Below are 14,110 nucleotides of genomic sequence, written 5' to 3'. Positions count from 1 at the left end.
CTATTACCTGAATAGTGGGCAAACCTTAAGGAGATATTTGAAGAAAACTAAAGACATAAAGCATAAAGAGATAATGTACACAGTGAATTTTCAGGAAGCAAACCATGCGTGGGCTAATACCAATCTTTGCAAAGTTGGCTGACTTCCTAGGTAAAGGAAGTACAGTACATCTAGTCTGTGCAGATACTAAAGGCATTTGGCCTGCTGCCCTGGGGGATGGTGTCACTTAGGCTCAGTAAGGTGGGTCAGGGATTGGCCATGGGGGAGGTGGTAGCAGATGAGCAGAAGGTGCCATGATAGTTTCCAGTGAACAGCCAAAAGAGATGGATTTTTAGGACCAAACTTAGTATTTTTACTCCTTGCTGTATTATAGGAAAAGTTGGCACGTACAGCAGAGCACTGCTGAGTTTTTTAAACATGAGAAGAGCAGGATTCCTCCTGCAGAGCACAGGGTGACCTTCTGGGCTCAAATTGCCTGGGCTCAAACCGGGCTGAAATACAGCAGTGAAGAGAACAAAACCACCCTCTGAGGTTAAATAACGGGGGGTTCGGCTATCACTTGGCAGCTCGGTTGAAAATGACAGCTGAGGAGAAAGTCCTAATTGCATTTAGGGAGGCAGAGGGGAGATGTGAGCCTGGGATGTGCTGCAGCCGTGCGAGGGGCAGGGCTGGGCAGAGCGTGCGGGAGGAGAGGGGTCCTGGCACGGTCCCCACCCACCCCGAGCCACACGAAATCCCCTTCCTGGCACACACACTTGTATCAATCATTAGCCAGGCATCCAGAGCTGGGTAAACACGTTTTTGGCTTTGAGTGGTGATGACAGGCTGGGAGCGTTACCTAATGAGGTGGGACCACTTGATAGCGTGGTGTGTTATATATTCCTGCTCCTCCCTGCAATCTTCCTCTCCCGCACAGAGAGCAGGCAGGCTGCACTGGAGGGGTGTCCCTGGCTGCCATGAAGGTGACAGGACTTTTGGTCAGGGCAGCTCTTGCCCTTTGCTGCTGCTTGGGTGAGTATTCACTGGGGTACTGCAAAGATCGATCTGGCTGTGTCAGAGTTGAGTGTTCATTTCAGTAAAAGCCTTTGGGTCTTGCAACATGGAGGAGAACCTTGTTCCATGAAGAAATAGCCTTCCTGAGAGAGCACAGCAAGGAAATTAGGTTTCAAGATTGAGGTTTCAGCAAACATCATACAGCTGCTATCTTCTTGGTTTGTAGGAGCAGTTCTAGTGCAGGGTAGGGCCTTGCACGTGGCAGTCCTGCATATAAAGGCAAAATAAAACTGTAAAAATGGCATTATTACCCATGTGAGCAATAGAAATGCAAACTTTAACCTCTAGGTTAAACTCTCATTGAACTCTGCTACTCCTGGTAACTGAGAATGATGTATTTGGAGACGGACAGTGCTGGTGGCAATAATTATCTTAAGCATTCATGTCCCACCTTTTGAAAGTCAAACATAAAAGTCTCTTAGGAGAGGTTAAAATCCAAGAGTATGGAATCGAAAGTACCTGTATTACTTACCTGTAACATTTTAGGGATAAATATATGTGTTCTCACAAGGTTTATCCCTTAGAAATGCAATGAAGCTTTATTTAGTAACTTTTAATACCTACTAGAGGCCATTTACTGGAATAATGTAAAACTCCACATTTTCCTGAACAAAATAAGTTAGTGTTGACTAATCACCAAATTAGCTTGTTTCGTGAGAATATTTGTATATGTGTTCTCTGCATGATAATAATATGGTGGGGTTTTTTCTGTCTCCATCTTTTTCTTTCAGGTACTGCCTTTGGAGTTCAGGTGAGCCACAGATCTATTTATTATGTTCTGTTCAGGCTTCTGGCAAAGTAGAAGCAGTATGTAGCTACCCAATGAGCACATGGGTTAAATCTAATGAAGTCTTTGCTGTTAAAATAATATTTCCCAGTGCATGGTTGAACGACATTTCCAATTTCACGAGAAAGTAAAAGATCCCCATTTTTTGCAATATTTTCGGTTCATTAAATAAAGTGAAAAAACAAGAAGTAATTGTACACTGTTATTATATTAACTCTTAGACATAATTTAGTTACTCCCAGCCAAAGGCAGTAGTTTTCCTCCTTGTGAGGAGAACTGTCTTAGGATGACATGCTCGAAAACATCAAACACTGTGACTCTGATAATTGCTTCCATACAGCAAGGCGTAAAGAATTCCTTGCATAAGTTTCTATACCTATATCACAGAGAGAAAACCAGCAGGGTCTGAGCCATGGATTTGTCTGCAGGTTCCTCCCACGCAGCCAGGAGCCTCCTGGAGCTCTCCGGAGTGCAGCACGATCTGGAAGGATCCGCTGCAGAGCCCAGGGGCTCCCAATTACCACTGCCTTCATTAGGCACTGTCTCACCCACAGCCATCCTCCCTCCCTGGACCCTGGCAGAAGTGCATAATCAGAAACTTCTGTAGGGAAGATTCCCTCCTCCTGATTGCCTGAGCAGATTCCCAATAATGCCTCTAATTTGCCTCCCAGCAGCAGCTACAGGCGTGGTGGTGGTGGGAGGATGCTTGGGGGGTTTTATTCCGTGAGGGAGCCAAAATCGGGGCTGATTCTGGGCTGTTTCCACAGCTTGATTGCAGCCAGTACTCCAGTGGCATTACCAAGGATGGGAGGTCGTGGGTAGCTTGCCCAAGGGACTTGAAACCAGTGTGTGGCACCGATGGCAACACGTACAGCAACGACTGCGGGATCTGCCTCTACAACGCGTGAGTCTGGCTGGGGGTGGCAGCTTTGTACCCCAGGGATGAGGAGCATGTGCCCCTGCAGCTGGGTGACAAAGCCACCAGCCCTGAGGTGAAGCTGTTCCTTGATCCCTGACACAGGTCTGCTTTCTTCCAGGGAGCACAGCGCCAGCGTGGAGAAGGAGCACGATGGGGAATGTGACCCTAAACCTGTCGTGGTAAGACAAAGTCTGTAATGGGGACAACTCAAACACCACGCAGAAGTGGGGCAGGGTGTGCACAGCTGGTCTGCATAGCCCAAAACATAATCTGGTGATAACCAAAGTTGAGAGGGTTTTCATAGGTTATCTGATACCATCTCTGTTATTTTCTACTTCAGACTTCAAACCTGTCTAATTGGGAATAAAGTAAATATAATATGTTGGCTGAAGGTTGGATCTCATCACCTGGATACCTCCAGTAGGATCCTATGAAGGACCTCATAAAACCCAAATCACAGTGCTTCTTAATATCCCATTTGATTTTTTTCATTGGGGGAGAATTTCCAGAGAATTTCCAGTTTCTACTTTTGATAGTGAAATTTGTTTGAAGCTGGATTTGTCCCCAAAGGCTGAGGGAGAGTGAGAAGACTACATAAGCATGTTTTATCTTTATATCAAAAAGGTGGGTTTTTTTCTCTCTATTCCTGCTATTTTTACAGGTTGATTGCAGTAATTACCGTAAAACTGTAGGAGATGATCATGTCCTGGTAGCATGCCCAAGGATATTGAAACCAGTCTGTGGCTCAGATAGCTTCACTTATGACAATGACTGTGGCATCTGTGCCTACAATGCGTAAGTCTTGAGCATGGAACGCCCTTCTGGATAATCAACAAGTTCAGGCTCTCAGAAGCACCTCTGTAAAATACCAGTTTTAAGGCAGGTGTCTCTGCAGGTCTCCTTGCTTCTGGCTTCTCATGATTCTTCAGCCTACTTGAGCTTTCTTCCCCATTTTTTTTTTGGTCTATGCTCATGAAGGGAATCACAAAAAAAAAACAGAGCAGAGACATGAGCAGATCAAAGTGTTGCTTGTAACACCTAATTGCTCCTAGCACTTCATTCCCACGGGAGAAGGGAATATCTGCACATTAGCAGCTGCCATCTGCAGGGCACATTCAGAGAATTCAGGCAGTTTTGTGTCCCATGGGGAGGGTGGGACCCTGCTTTGCTGTCCCAGTGCCTTCAGTGTCATGGGGAAGGTTATTCTCAATGCTCCCTGACCAAAGCTTTTCTTCCTTTCAGAGAACATGACTCCAACATTACCAAAATGCATGATGGGCCCTGCAAGGAATCTGTTGCTGTAAGTGCAATATAAGTCAAAAACCCATCTCTTAGGGCTGCTAATAAAATCCTGAAGACCTCATAGACTTCTTTTAGAAGCTGGAGGATGTCCATAGGGCAAGGTGTGCAAGGGTCCCAGTCCATTATTTGCTCTCCTGTGTGGTGGTGGTGGATTTGGTATCCTCTCTGCTCCAGAGAGGTCACCCCATGCTTGCCACACCAAACTGAGGAAAGAGGAAGGAGATGGATATGAGGAGCTGAGTTGTGTCCCCAGGAGGAGGGACAGAAGATTTCTCTTGCCAACATGCTGTGCAGGTTGGCAGTTTTCTCTCTGGAGACCACAAGCGTTTCCACCCTCAGCAGCAGGGATTTGAAAACTCCCATGCTGGTTGTATTCACAGATGTAGTGAGACTCACAAGAGCACTAACCATAAATATTTATAGAGCATAGTTTATTGTATTTCTTCTGAGGCCAGCAGTCTGATGCCTGAGAAGGAGAAGTTTCTGTATTTCAGTGCTAAAATTCTGGGATGTAGGAAGTCCATTCTCCAACAGATAGATAACCATTCTTTCCTATCCTTTCAAATCCTGTACTGAACTACAGGGAATCTGAAGAAGTAATCTCAGAGCTGGAAAAGTGTGGAGAAAACCAACACAAACTTAAACAGTATTATTCAGATTTACAGCTGTTGAAAAATGTTTCTTACTAAATTCATTTTTTTTTTTAAATTAGACGAGGCCAAAAATTTTATACATTTTCTCAAGTCCGAAGGATCTCTTCTCCAAGATAGTCCTTTTCTTGACTCCTGGAGAACTAGGATAATATTCAAAGTTTAATTTCTGATTGGAAGTTTAGTTTCAGTGTAACAAGGCTTTATCCTGTTGCAGAAAAATTTGAGGCTGACATACAGAACAAAAAGATTTTGAATCAACTTTCCTTGCCTAGCAAGGGCTCCACCAGAGTGATTTGTCCTTTTTTTTTGCCAGGTTGACTGCACCAGGTACCGATCTCAAGCCACTAAAGATGGAAGAACGTTGGTAGCCTGTCCAAGGGACCTGAACCCCGTTTGTGGCACAGATGGCACCACCTACGACAACGAGTGCGCGATCTGCGCCCACAACGCGTGAGTGCCGTGCCCGGAGTGCTCCTCCTGCGTGCCCAGCAGTGCTGGGCAGCCTTGAGAGCTGCCCTGCTGCATTTCTGCTCCTGCCTGTGCCTTCAAGTCTCTTAGAAATGGGATGGTTTTGGATTTGCCTTGAGTTTCTTTCTGGTGCCTTCCGTGTGCTCACAAAGAGTCATAAGGCATCTCCTTGGATGAGTCTTTGGGTTGGGAAGAGGAAGCAACAATTGACAATATTGCTTTAAATTGTGAAGATGGGATGAGCTTGGTAATGAGTAAAGTAGTAATTCTTAACACTTTTTAAAGAGTCTGAAGCCACAGTTTTCCTCATTTTGCACATGACTTTGACCAAGAGGTTAAGTATTTGTTTTGTTTCCCTCTTCCAGGGAGAAGAAGACCCACGTTGGCAAAAGGCACAGTGGAAAATGCAGAGAGAAGACTGCTGAGGTAAGTGTTCAATATAGCTCTTCCTAGCTGCATCAACTGAAGGGTTCCCTGGGTGACATCTACTCTGAAAGTGAGCTGGCCTGAGGTCTGGCTTTCTCCACCTGTCTATTAAATCTTATCAGCTCCTCGTATTGAGGGTGCTGACAAATCCCACCTGTCCTGAGGCAGGTGTCCTCTGGGCCATCTTTGCCCAGCAGCTCTGGCAGATGGGCTGGGTGGGAGCTATGCACAGAGTCCTCATGGTGAATTCACACCTACAGCAGCTTTTGGGTTGGGGTCATATTCTGAAATGTGGAGCACACCTGAAATTTTGATTTGAATGTATCAGCTGCTGTGTAGGACATGCTAACACACAAATATGAGAATCATTCAGCTTTGATCTTCTTTTGATGATGCCCTTCAAATGCAAAGTCCAAGTTCTTTCACTGCACAATTAAAAAGGGGCCATGTTTTAATTTTTTTCTTTTTTGACATATCTTGTAGTTGGGACTGACCAAGGTGCTTAAGCCAGGGATTTGTCCCTTCACACTGTGCAGTGCTGTGCAGTTCCCCCCATGTGAGAGGGCTCAGGCAGAGCTGACTCAGCCTGGTTTAGTAAGAACTGAGTCGTAGCACTGGTGTTGTCTCAGCATCCCAGCATTAGAGACATGGCAGCAGGTTATGATGGAATTTTTTTTTAATTGGAGATCAAGGTTTTCCTCAAGTTTGATGCTGATGCTTTTTTTGTAGCTTGACTGCAAGAAATTCCCAGCCAGGAAGGTGAAGGGTGGCAAAGACCTGGTCCGGTGCCCCAGGATCCTGCACCCAGTGTGTGGCACAGATGGGTTCACCTATGACAACGACTGCAGCATCTGTGCCCACAACGTGTAAGTATGGTACACAGGACTCTCTTTTGGAGTGGCAAGCCAGGCTTAGTGCTCCAGGTGGCTTTTCTTTTGGTACTAACGTATCTTTGCTCCTCTTCCAACCTCCTGAAGCCCTTGTCACCTGGATTTTGTTCCCTGATGTTCTTTTTGCTCCTTGGGGAAGTGTGGGAGAGCCAGTTCTCAACCTGAGCACTCTGTGAGGGCTGGGATATTTGGGCAGGAGAAAGAGTGAATGGAGCTATTGTATAGTACACAAGAAGGAGACCTGACTGGTCTGTTACCACTTAGAATTACACTTTCTAATGACAGGGAGAAGCTGGTTCATCAGGCAGTCAGGTGTCTCCTTTATCAGATATATTGGTTATGGGTCTGGTTTGCCTTCTGTGGTGCCTGGGTGTTCCAGGGCTCAGGGAGTGAATGTGCTGACCCCAACCTCTCCCTTTCAGACAACACGGGACTGATGTTAAGAAAAGCCACGATGGAAGGTGCAAGGAGGAAAGCACTCCTGTAAGTGTTCTTTTGGCTGTTAAATAAGCACCATCTACTCTCTCTGCAGTCTCCAGGGAGACCCTGGCTGGGCTCAGGACACCCAGAGATGGTGCACAGGGCTCGTGCTGATGCTGTGCTTCTCCTCAGCTGCTCACAGCTGCCAGTGTGCTGTACAGGAGGGAAAGAGAGGATGGGGACAGGCTGGCACTTCAGAAACAAAATGTCCCAGTACTGCCAATCTCTGAACAGAAATCATCAGAGGCAGCCCAAGAACCATGCAGCCCATTTTAGAACAGTAGGAGAGGAGGCAGACAGCTGTGTTAGATGTCTGTGTATTTATTCAGTGCTAGGATTTCCATTGCACTAGACAGGTTAAAAAAATCCTTGTACTCTGGTCAGCCAGGACAAATCTGCTCTCAGGTATGTGTACAGAAATAGCTTTATTATCCTGCACAGTAACAATATATGCTGATAATATCTCAACACATTTATTCTGCTTATGCAGAGCAGCTCTGAAGCACCAAAAATAATTTCATACATCCCGAGGGAGTGCAATATATTTTCTGTAGAAAAGGCACGTTAAAATGTGGTCTTTGCTTTAATTTGTTCTTGGACCACATGGGAAATATGGATAATAAGAGACAGTGCACTGGGGAGACTGTGCAAAATGACAGTGAAGTGTCAGTGATGCTTAGCTAATGTAGAGTGATTTCCAATAGGTGTTTGTCTATTGATCCTCAAATATTTAAAGCATTAGATTCTATATATTGTAAATATTTTTGCAACAGAAGCTAGTGAAACAGTTCTTGCTTCCCTTGGAAATGCTGAAACAAAATCTTGGCTATAGTAAACAATATCCAAGTTTAAGCGATGGTGCAGCTTGACATAGTAAACTATGTCAAACTGCACTCAATGTCAAACACTTTAAATCAGATTCCTCAGGCTGAGTTAAAGGATGTTTAGTTTAGAAATTAGCACAAAAAAAATCTTCAGTGAAAGTCTTATCAGTAATTGGAATAGGCTGACCAGAGAATTGCTATTCCTTGGAGTTGTTCAAAGGGAATGTGGATGTGGCACTTGGGGATATGTTCTGGTGATGAACATGGGGGTTCTAGGTTAATGGTTGGGCTTGATGATTTTAGAAGTCTTTTCTAATCTTTATGATTTTATGAATGCTGGATTTAAAATTTCTATGTTTTAAATCTCTGTATGTTCTGCTCTAGCAGAATAATCCCTTTTACCAGCTGTTCCCTCCGCTAGCAGAAAACACCGAACTACGATTACATAATTCATTTCTAATGCAAGTCTAAACTTAAAAACCCCTCTGATTTTCCCCTGACAAACACCTCTAAAATCTAGAGGATCAGAGTGCAGAGGGGCCACCAACCCAACGCTGCTGTTTTATCTGCCCAGGTTGACTGCAGCACGTACCTGAGCGGGACCAAATCCGGAGAGGCCATGGCAGCCTGTCCCTACATCCTGCGCGAGATCTGCGGGACAGACGGCGTCACCTACAGCAACGACTGCGCCCTGTGTGCCCACAACATGTGAGCCCTGCAGGCACCCCCCGAGAGCCCCACAGAGCCATTTCTGAGCGTTTTTGACTCTGCTTTCTCTTCCAGGGAGTATGGAACCCAGGTTGCCAAGAAGCACGATGGAAGGTGCATAGAAGAAGTTCCCCAGGTAAGTGATGCCTGAAGGAAAGGAAGAGTTTGAGCGGGTGCCAACTGCACAACCTGAGCAAACACTGGGTGGTTTGGGTGGTGTAGCCTCCACGGGGGTCACACTTGTGCTGCCCTTCCTTCTGTGGGTGAATGTCACCCTCCCATCAGCAGGAACATTGTGCACTTCCTGCACACAATCAGGGAAAGAAAGAGGAGAGGACAGGTGAGGACTGAGTTATGAGACAGGTAGATGATCAATGATTAAAGGCTTTACACAGAGAATCCTCTTCCCACAGCACTCTGTCACAGCTGCTGCAGGAAATTTGCAGGATGTTTTGGCAATATGGGCAGGGGATGCAGAGGGCCCAGGGAACCTGGTGCTCTCTCAATGCTTATGTTTTACAAAAGGATGTTTTTCAAAGATTAGAAAACTGCCTGTGCTTTGAATGCTGATACCTAAAGTATCAAGGGATTCAAACCCACCTTTGGTTTTTGGTTTGGTGTAGGTGGTTTGTTGTTTTTGGGTTGTTTTTTTTTTTTGGTTTTTTTTTTTTTTTTTGGTAAATGCAATGTAATCTAATATATGCTAACATGAATCATGTAAAAATACCAGATTAACTATATTTGGCCAGTTCTAAACCATTTACTTTCACTGGGGAGTAGAAGAACAAAGCCACCTCATTAGCATGTGTTTGAAAGAGTCAACATCCCGAGTCAGATATTTCATTTCTATACAAACAAACTATGAAATGTCATTCCTTTGTTTCCTGAGTACGCTCTGTGCTTGGGCCGGTTGAGATACATAAATCAGGAATGAAGAGTTCACACTGGAGAAACTGGGAGTACTAAACCACAAGGCCAGTTCCTCGGCTGACGTAAATCAGCTTCCCCTGCTGTCAGTCCTGCTGGCAGCTCTCAACACTCGGAACTGTCCCACTGCAACAAAAGACCTGTCAGCACATCTCCCCTCCATTCTTGTGGGCCTTGAAAAACACCTTGGTCACCCTCAGCCCCCTTGCAGGAAGTGCATAAATCGTGCCATTTTGATTTACAGATTATTTCTGAACTGCCTTTTGTAATATCCTGGTGGGTTTGGTAAGGTATAGGGGCACTGTGATAAATGCAGAGCTCAGTGAGTAATGTCTACCTTCCAGCCTTGATTCAGCCTTCTCCAGGGAAGGCTGTGAAAGGAAATTGCTAGTTTTCCATGAAGAACGAGTTAATATATAACCACCATTTGTCATCTGGCAGATCCTTTTAGGGTCTGGCAGAGGCATTAGCAGGGGGGATGTGCTGGGGCTGCCTTGCACAGAGCAGAGCTGTGGCAGAGCCTTTGCTGTCCTTGTTTTGCCCAGCTGAACTGCAGCCAGTACCGCAGGACCACGCTGAAGGATGGCAGGGAGCTGATGGCCTGCACCATGATCTACAACCCTGTGTGCGGCACCGACGGCGTCACCTACGCCAGCGAGTGCACCCTGTGTGCCCACAACATGTAAGGGCTCCTCTGCCTCCCTGGGGCATTCACAGTTTGGCTCTGTGGGAGCAGGTAATCCGCAAGGGCTCTCTCTGAAACCTGGTGCTGAAGGGATTCTGTCTGTCTGCCCCCGTTTTCCTGCTTGCCCTGCTCGGTGTCTGATATGGGTGTTCAACCCCACAGAGGGGCTGCACCAACAGGGGATGGTGTCTGGTCTGTAAGGGCAGGTTTTTGTTAGAGCTGGGCTGGGTGATCTGGAAATCTCTCTGACCCTATGGGAGTGAGGTTTGTTCTTGCTCTCTGGCTGTAACAGGGAAGGTCGTGGTTAATAACAATCTCTCCTTCCTCCAGGGAGCATAGGACCAACCTTGGCAAGAGAAAGAACGGACCCTGTGAAGAGGATATTACAAGGGTGAGTGGGAAAGGATGGGAATGAAGAGTGAAATTCAGGGTCTGTTACACTCCTGGGGGACTGTGTTCTGCTTTGGGCTACAAATCAGGAGGTGGTGGTGTGCACACCTGAGGAGATCCCTTAGGAATTTCACACTGCTCATAAACCAGCCAACATCCATCCCACTGCTCTGTAATAAAGCAGGAATAAATATAAGAGTGAGCAGAAGCATTACAAGATCACATCTGCCATCAGGAGGACACTTGGAGTTGGTTATGGTGATGTTACAGCCGGTTTCATTTCTCAGTGGGGTGTTGTTCCTTATGCTGGGGGGCTCGCAGATTGCTCTGGGGCAGAGGTTCTCAATATCTATCTTCTGTGTGCAGGCCCTTTGCAAGGACTCCAAAGAAGTCTCTCCTATCTGCACCATGGAGTACATGCCCCACTGTGGCTCTGATGGCCAAACCTACGGCAACAGATGCATGTTCTGCAACGCCTACCTGTACGTACAGGAGTGAAACCTTCCCTTTCATGAGCAATTCCTGGACCTGCTGTGAATGCAGGGCTGTCTCATCGTGCCTTTTTGTATAACTGCTTGGGGCATATACTGGACATCTCTAGGTTTTTTGCAATGTAAGGGAAAATGAGAAGGGCCCATTTCTGTGATCTGTACCTGGCCCCCTGTTTGTCAGCTTTAAAAGTATTTTATTGGTTTTCAGCAGTGCTCAATCTGTTCCACAAGCTCACAAGAGTGTGTGGAAATTGCTGCACCAAACCAACTGGATTGTACCAAATGAATGAAACCATTCATCTTTCCTCAAATGAGGATAATGAAAGGGGATATTTGGGGTTTTGAGACTGTTCTTTATCTCCAATCAACCCTAAGCCAATGCTTGGGCCAGTGAAATGAGGAAAGGGGCATCAGCCATGTCTAATTCTCCTCTCTCCTTCTCTCACCAGGGAAAGCAGGGCAACTCTCAACCTCGTGAAAATGTCTGAATGCTAAGTCTGTGCTGGACTTTAGCCCAAGAAGACAAACTCCCTTCCATGTGTCTTCCCCTGGGCTGACCTTCCCTAGTAACATCCCTTCAGTCTGCCTTGTTTCCTTAGCTCCTGAAACACTTGTTCAATAAACTGACTTGGCAACATTCCTCTGTCTCAATGCCACATCTCTTCCCTTTTGCCTCATCTCTTCCCTGTCACAGTACTTTGAGTGGTGGATGTGTTTTTCTATTGATGTTTTTCACTACCAGCTAATGTGGATAGAATTTTCTTGCCATGTGTCAGTGCCAGCCCTGCTCTGATGAGGACCTGGGCTCCCCTTGGAGCTCTCAGTCCTTTCCTTACTCCTCAATCTTCTTGTCAGTGTTAATCTTCTCAAACCATGACATCTCTGTGTGACCTGGCCACAGAGTCCCTCTCTACAGTCAGCGCAAGGAGACATTTGCCTCCAGAGCATGGTCCACCTCCTCCATGGGGAAATGCTGAGGATGTAGGTGGTGATTTGCTCTTGAGGAGAGCACTTTTTTGCTTGGGCTAGGAAGGGGAGTTGGCTGCCTGGGCAAGAGATTCCCTGTGCTCATTCCCACTGCCTGTGGAGCCTGTCCCATGGCAGAGACAACAGCTGTGGCCAGGAAAGAGGATCCCAGCCTGCCTCCACTGGATTTGTCCACAATGTCAAGTGCAGTTTAAGGATATAATCTACCAGAGGGGAATCTTGAGCTCCATTCATGAGTGACAGACAGCAGAAGTGTCTACTCATGAAGTATCTTAATTTATTAATGCAGAATATCTCCAGGACTGGTGGGCTGTGATCACCCCTGAGGCATGGGACAGCCCTGGTGCATCACTGAGCTGCTTTCTAAAGTCATTTGGGAAGGAAAAAAAGATGCAGAGGTTCACTTGTGACCAGTTTTAACCAAATATATAACAAGCCATAGGAAAAAAATTCTGCCTGATTGTCATTTTGCCTTCTTTTTTGAGGCCAAGTTGCTCAGGACCCGGTGACATAATTATTGTCATTGTGGTGGTCTGTGTGGGTGGCAGGGAGGCAGCGGGTCCTTGGGGCTGCCCTTCATCTGTTGGCTGAGCCATTGCCTCCACACGAGGTCACCAAAGCTATTGCAAGTCTAATATTTCAGGGATTCTTCTGGACTGCAGTTAGTGCCTCCCTGATTCAATGTCCCATTGTAGCTCACCAGAGAATAACACAATTATTTGGATCAGTTTGGAAAGTCACTCTTTGAATTGCTGGGCTAGAAGAATAGGCTGAAGGCAAATGTTCCTGATTTGGAGGTATTGGGGGTATTGTTCCAGGGAAAGAGGCCACAGTACCTCTGTGCCATTAGTGTCCATTTTCAGGATGATTTGTAACTAACAATGGCTTATTGTACTTTTCTTGGGTCTGTGTCCTAAAGTAAACGTTCTTTTGGTTTATATAACCTTTTTGCCATTTTCTGCTCAGGTGTTTTTGCAGAACATGCTGTTTTACTCCTGTTTAAGTGTTACTTGGTTATCCTCAGGGATAAGACCTGGATATTTTTTTTTCTTGTGGACTTTGGCACCCTTTCACTTGGACTGTGCTCTGACCGCTGGCTTTTGCAAGCCTTTGCAGTAAAGCTGTCAAGAGCCAACTCAGTGGCATTATCTTGGCACAGCTAAAGCCTCCTCTGTGCAGCTCATTGTCTGGTGACACCAAAGGCAAACAAGAATTCAAGGAGGCACGAAGTTGAGATTAAGTCAGAGCCATCCAAGGAAGCAGCCAAAGGGGTTAGAGGATGGAGGTTTCCACACAGGACTCACCAGTAGGTTTCATGTCAAAGTACATAATGGAATAAATCACTAAAACTGGGCCAGGAAATGGGAAAAGCCTGACATTGGAGTTTAAATATCCCCCAGGCTCAGGGGGTGTTTTATGAAGCAATATAACTATAAAAATAGGGCAGCCTTCTCAGGGACAGCATGGTTTTCTGTGCCTTGGAGTTATTTTTCAGCTGTTCCATGGTTACTTACTGAGTGTGTGTTACTTAGATGATTTTTTTCTGCTTTGTATTGGAAATGGCCTCAAGTTGCACCAGGGGAGCTTTAGATCAGATGTTAGGAAAAATTTATTCATAGAAGGGGTTGTCAAGCACTGGAAGAAGCTGCTCAGGGAAGTGATTGAGTCAGTGACCCTAGAGAGATTTATAAGATGCATAGATGTGGTGCTTCAGGACATGGCTTAGTGGTGGCCTTGGCAATGGTAATGCTTGGACTTGATGATCTTAGAGGTCTTTTCCAACCTAAACAATTCTGTGATGAGGCGAAGACAAGCACATTCAAGAAGGAACATTGACTTTTTGTGGCTTAGGAGAGAGGCAGAAAAATACCAGGTTTCAAGTGCCCCTCCCCTAAGAGACTTGAAAGGTGGTGTCGAGGCACAGTGGACCGAGCTGGGCGCCTGCTTGGGCGCAGACAGAGGGATGGGTGTGTGTTTCTGTTTCCCACCACAGTAAGAAGTGACAGAATAGTTAAAGTTGGAGGGCATCTGGTCCATCCTCCCCAGTCAAGAAGTCCCCAAGCACCTTATAAGCTCTGCTTGCCAAATTGCAAACAGCAGCCATCGCTGTGTGGGTGACA

The 14,110-nt window shown here is 46.0% G+C and overlaps 1 protein-coding gene across 1 annotated transcript; it reads left to right on the top strand.

Annotated features, from left to right (window-relative positions):
• Positions 1-858: 858 nt before the first annotated feature.
• Positions 859-11,640, top strand: LOC110470798 (ovoinhibitor). The gene is made up of 16 exons (XM_021530717.3): positions 859-1,011; positions 1,785-1,804; positions 2,608-2,744; positions 2,878-2,938; positions 3,421-3,554; positions 4,002-4,059; positions 5,028-5,164; positions 5,548-5,608; positions 6,338-6,474; positions 6,921-6,981; positions 8,377-8,510; positions 8,586-8,646; positions 9,983-10,119; positions 10,453-10,513; positions 10,879-10,994; positions 11,453-11,640. The coding sequence occupies exons 1-16, from the start codon at positions 957-959 to the stop codon at positions 11,496-11,498; spliced, it is 1,416 nt and encodes a 471-aa protein (XP_021386392.1). The 5' UTR covers positions 859-956; the 3' UTR covers positions 11,499-11,640.
• The last annotated feature ends 2,470 nt before the right edge of the window (positions 11,641-14,110 follow it).

The sequence above is a fragment of the Lonchura striata genome, chromosome 13 (genome assembly GCF_050655825.1).
Source record: "Lonchura striata isolate lonStrDom1 chromosome 13, ASM5065582v1, whole genome shotgun sequence".
Taxonomy (NCBI): domain Eukaryota; kingdom Metazoa; phylum Chordata; class Aves; order Passeriformes; family Estrildidae; genus Lonchura; species Lonchura striata.
The sequence above is the reverse complement of the archived record's forward strand: the minus strand, read 5'-3'. Positions and strand labels throughout refer to the sequence as shown.

Excerpts from the sequence above, each read along its gene's own strand:
- LOC110470798 (XM_021530717.3), top strand. The coding sequence starts at position 957 with ATGAAGGTGACAGGACTTTTGGTCAGGGCAGCTCTTGCCCTTTGCTGC. Across the intron at positions 3,555-4,001 it reads GGCATCTGTGCCTACAATGC|AGAACATGACTCCAACATTA; the intron begins GTAAGTCTTGAG and ends TCTTCCTTTCAG. Across the intron at positions 6,475-6,920 it reads AGCATCTGTGCCCACAACGT|ACAACACGGGACTGATGTTA; the intron begins GTAAGTATGGTA and ends TCTCCCTTTCAG.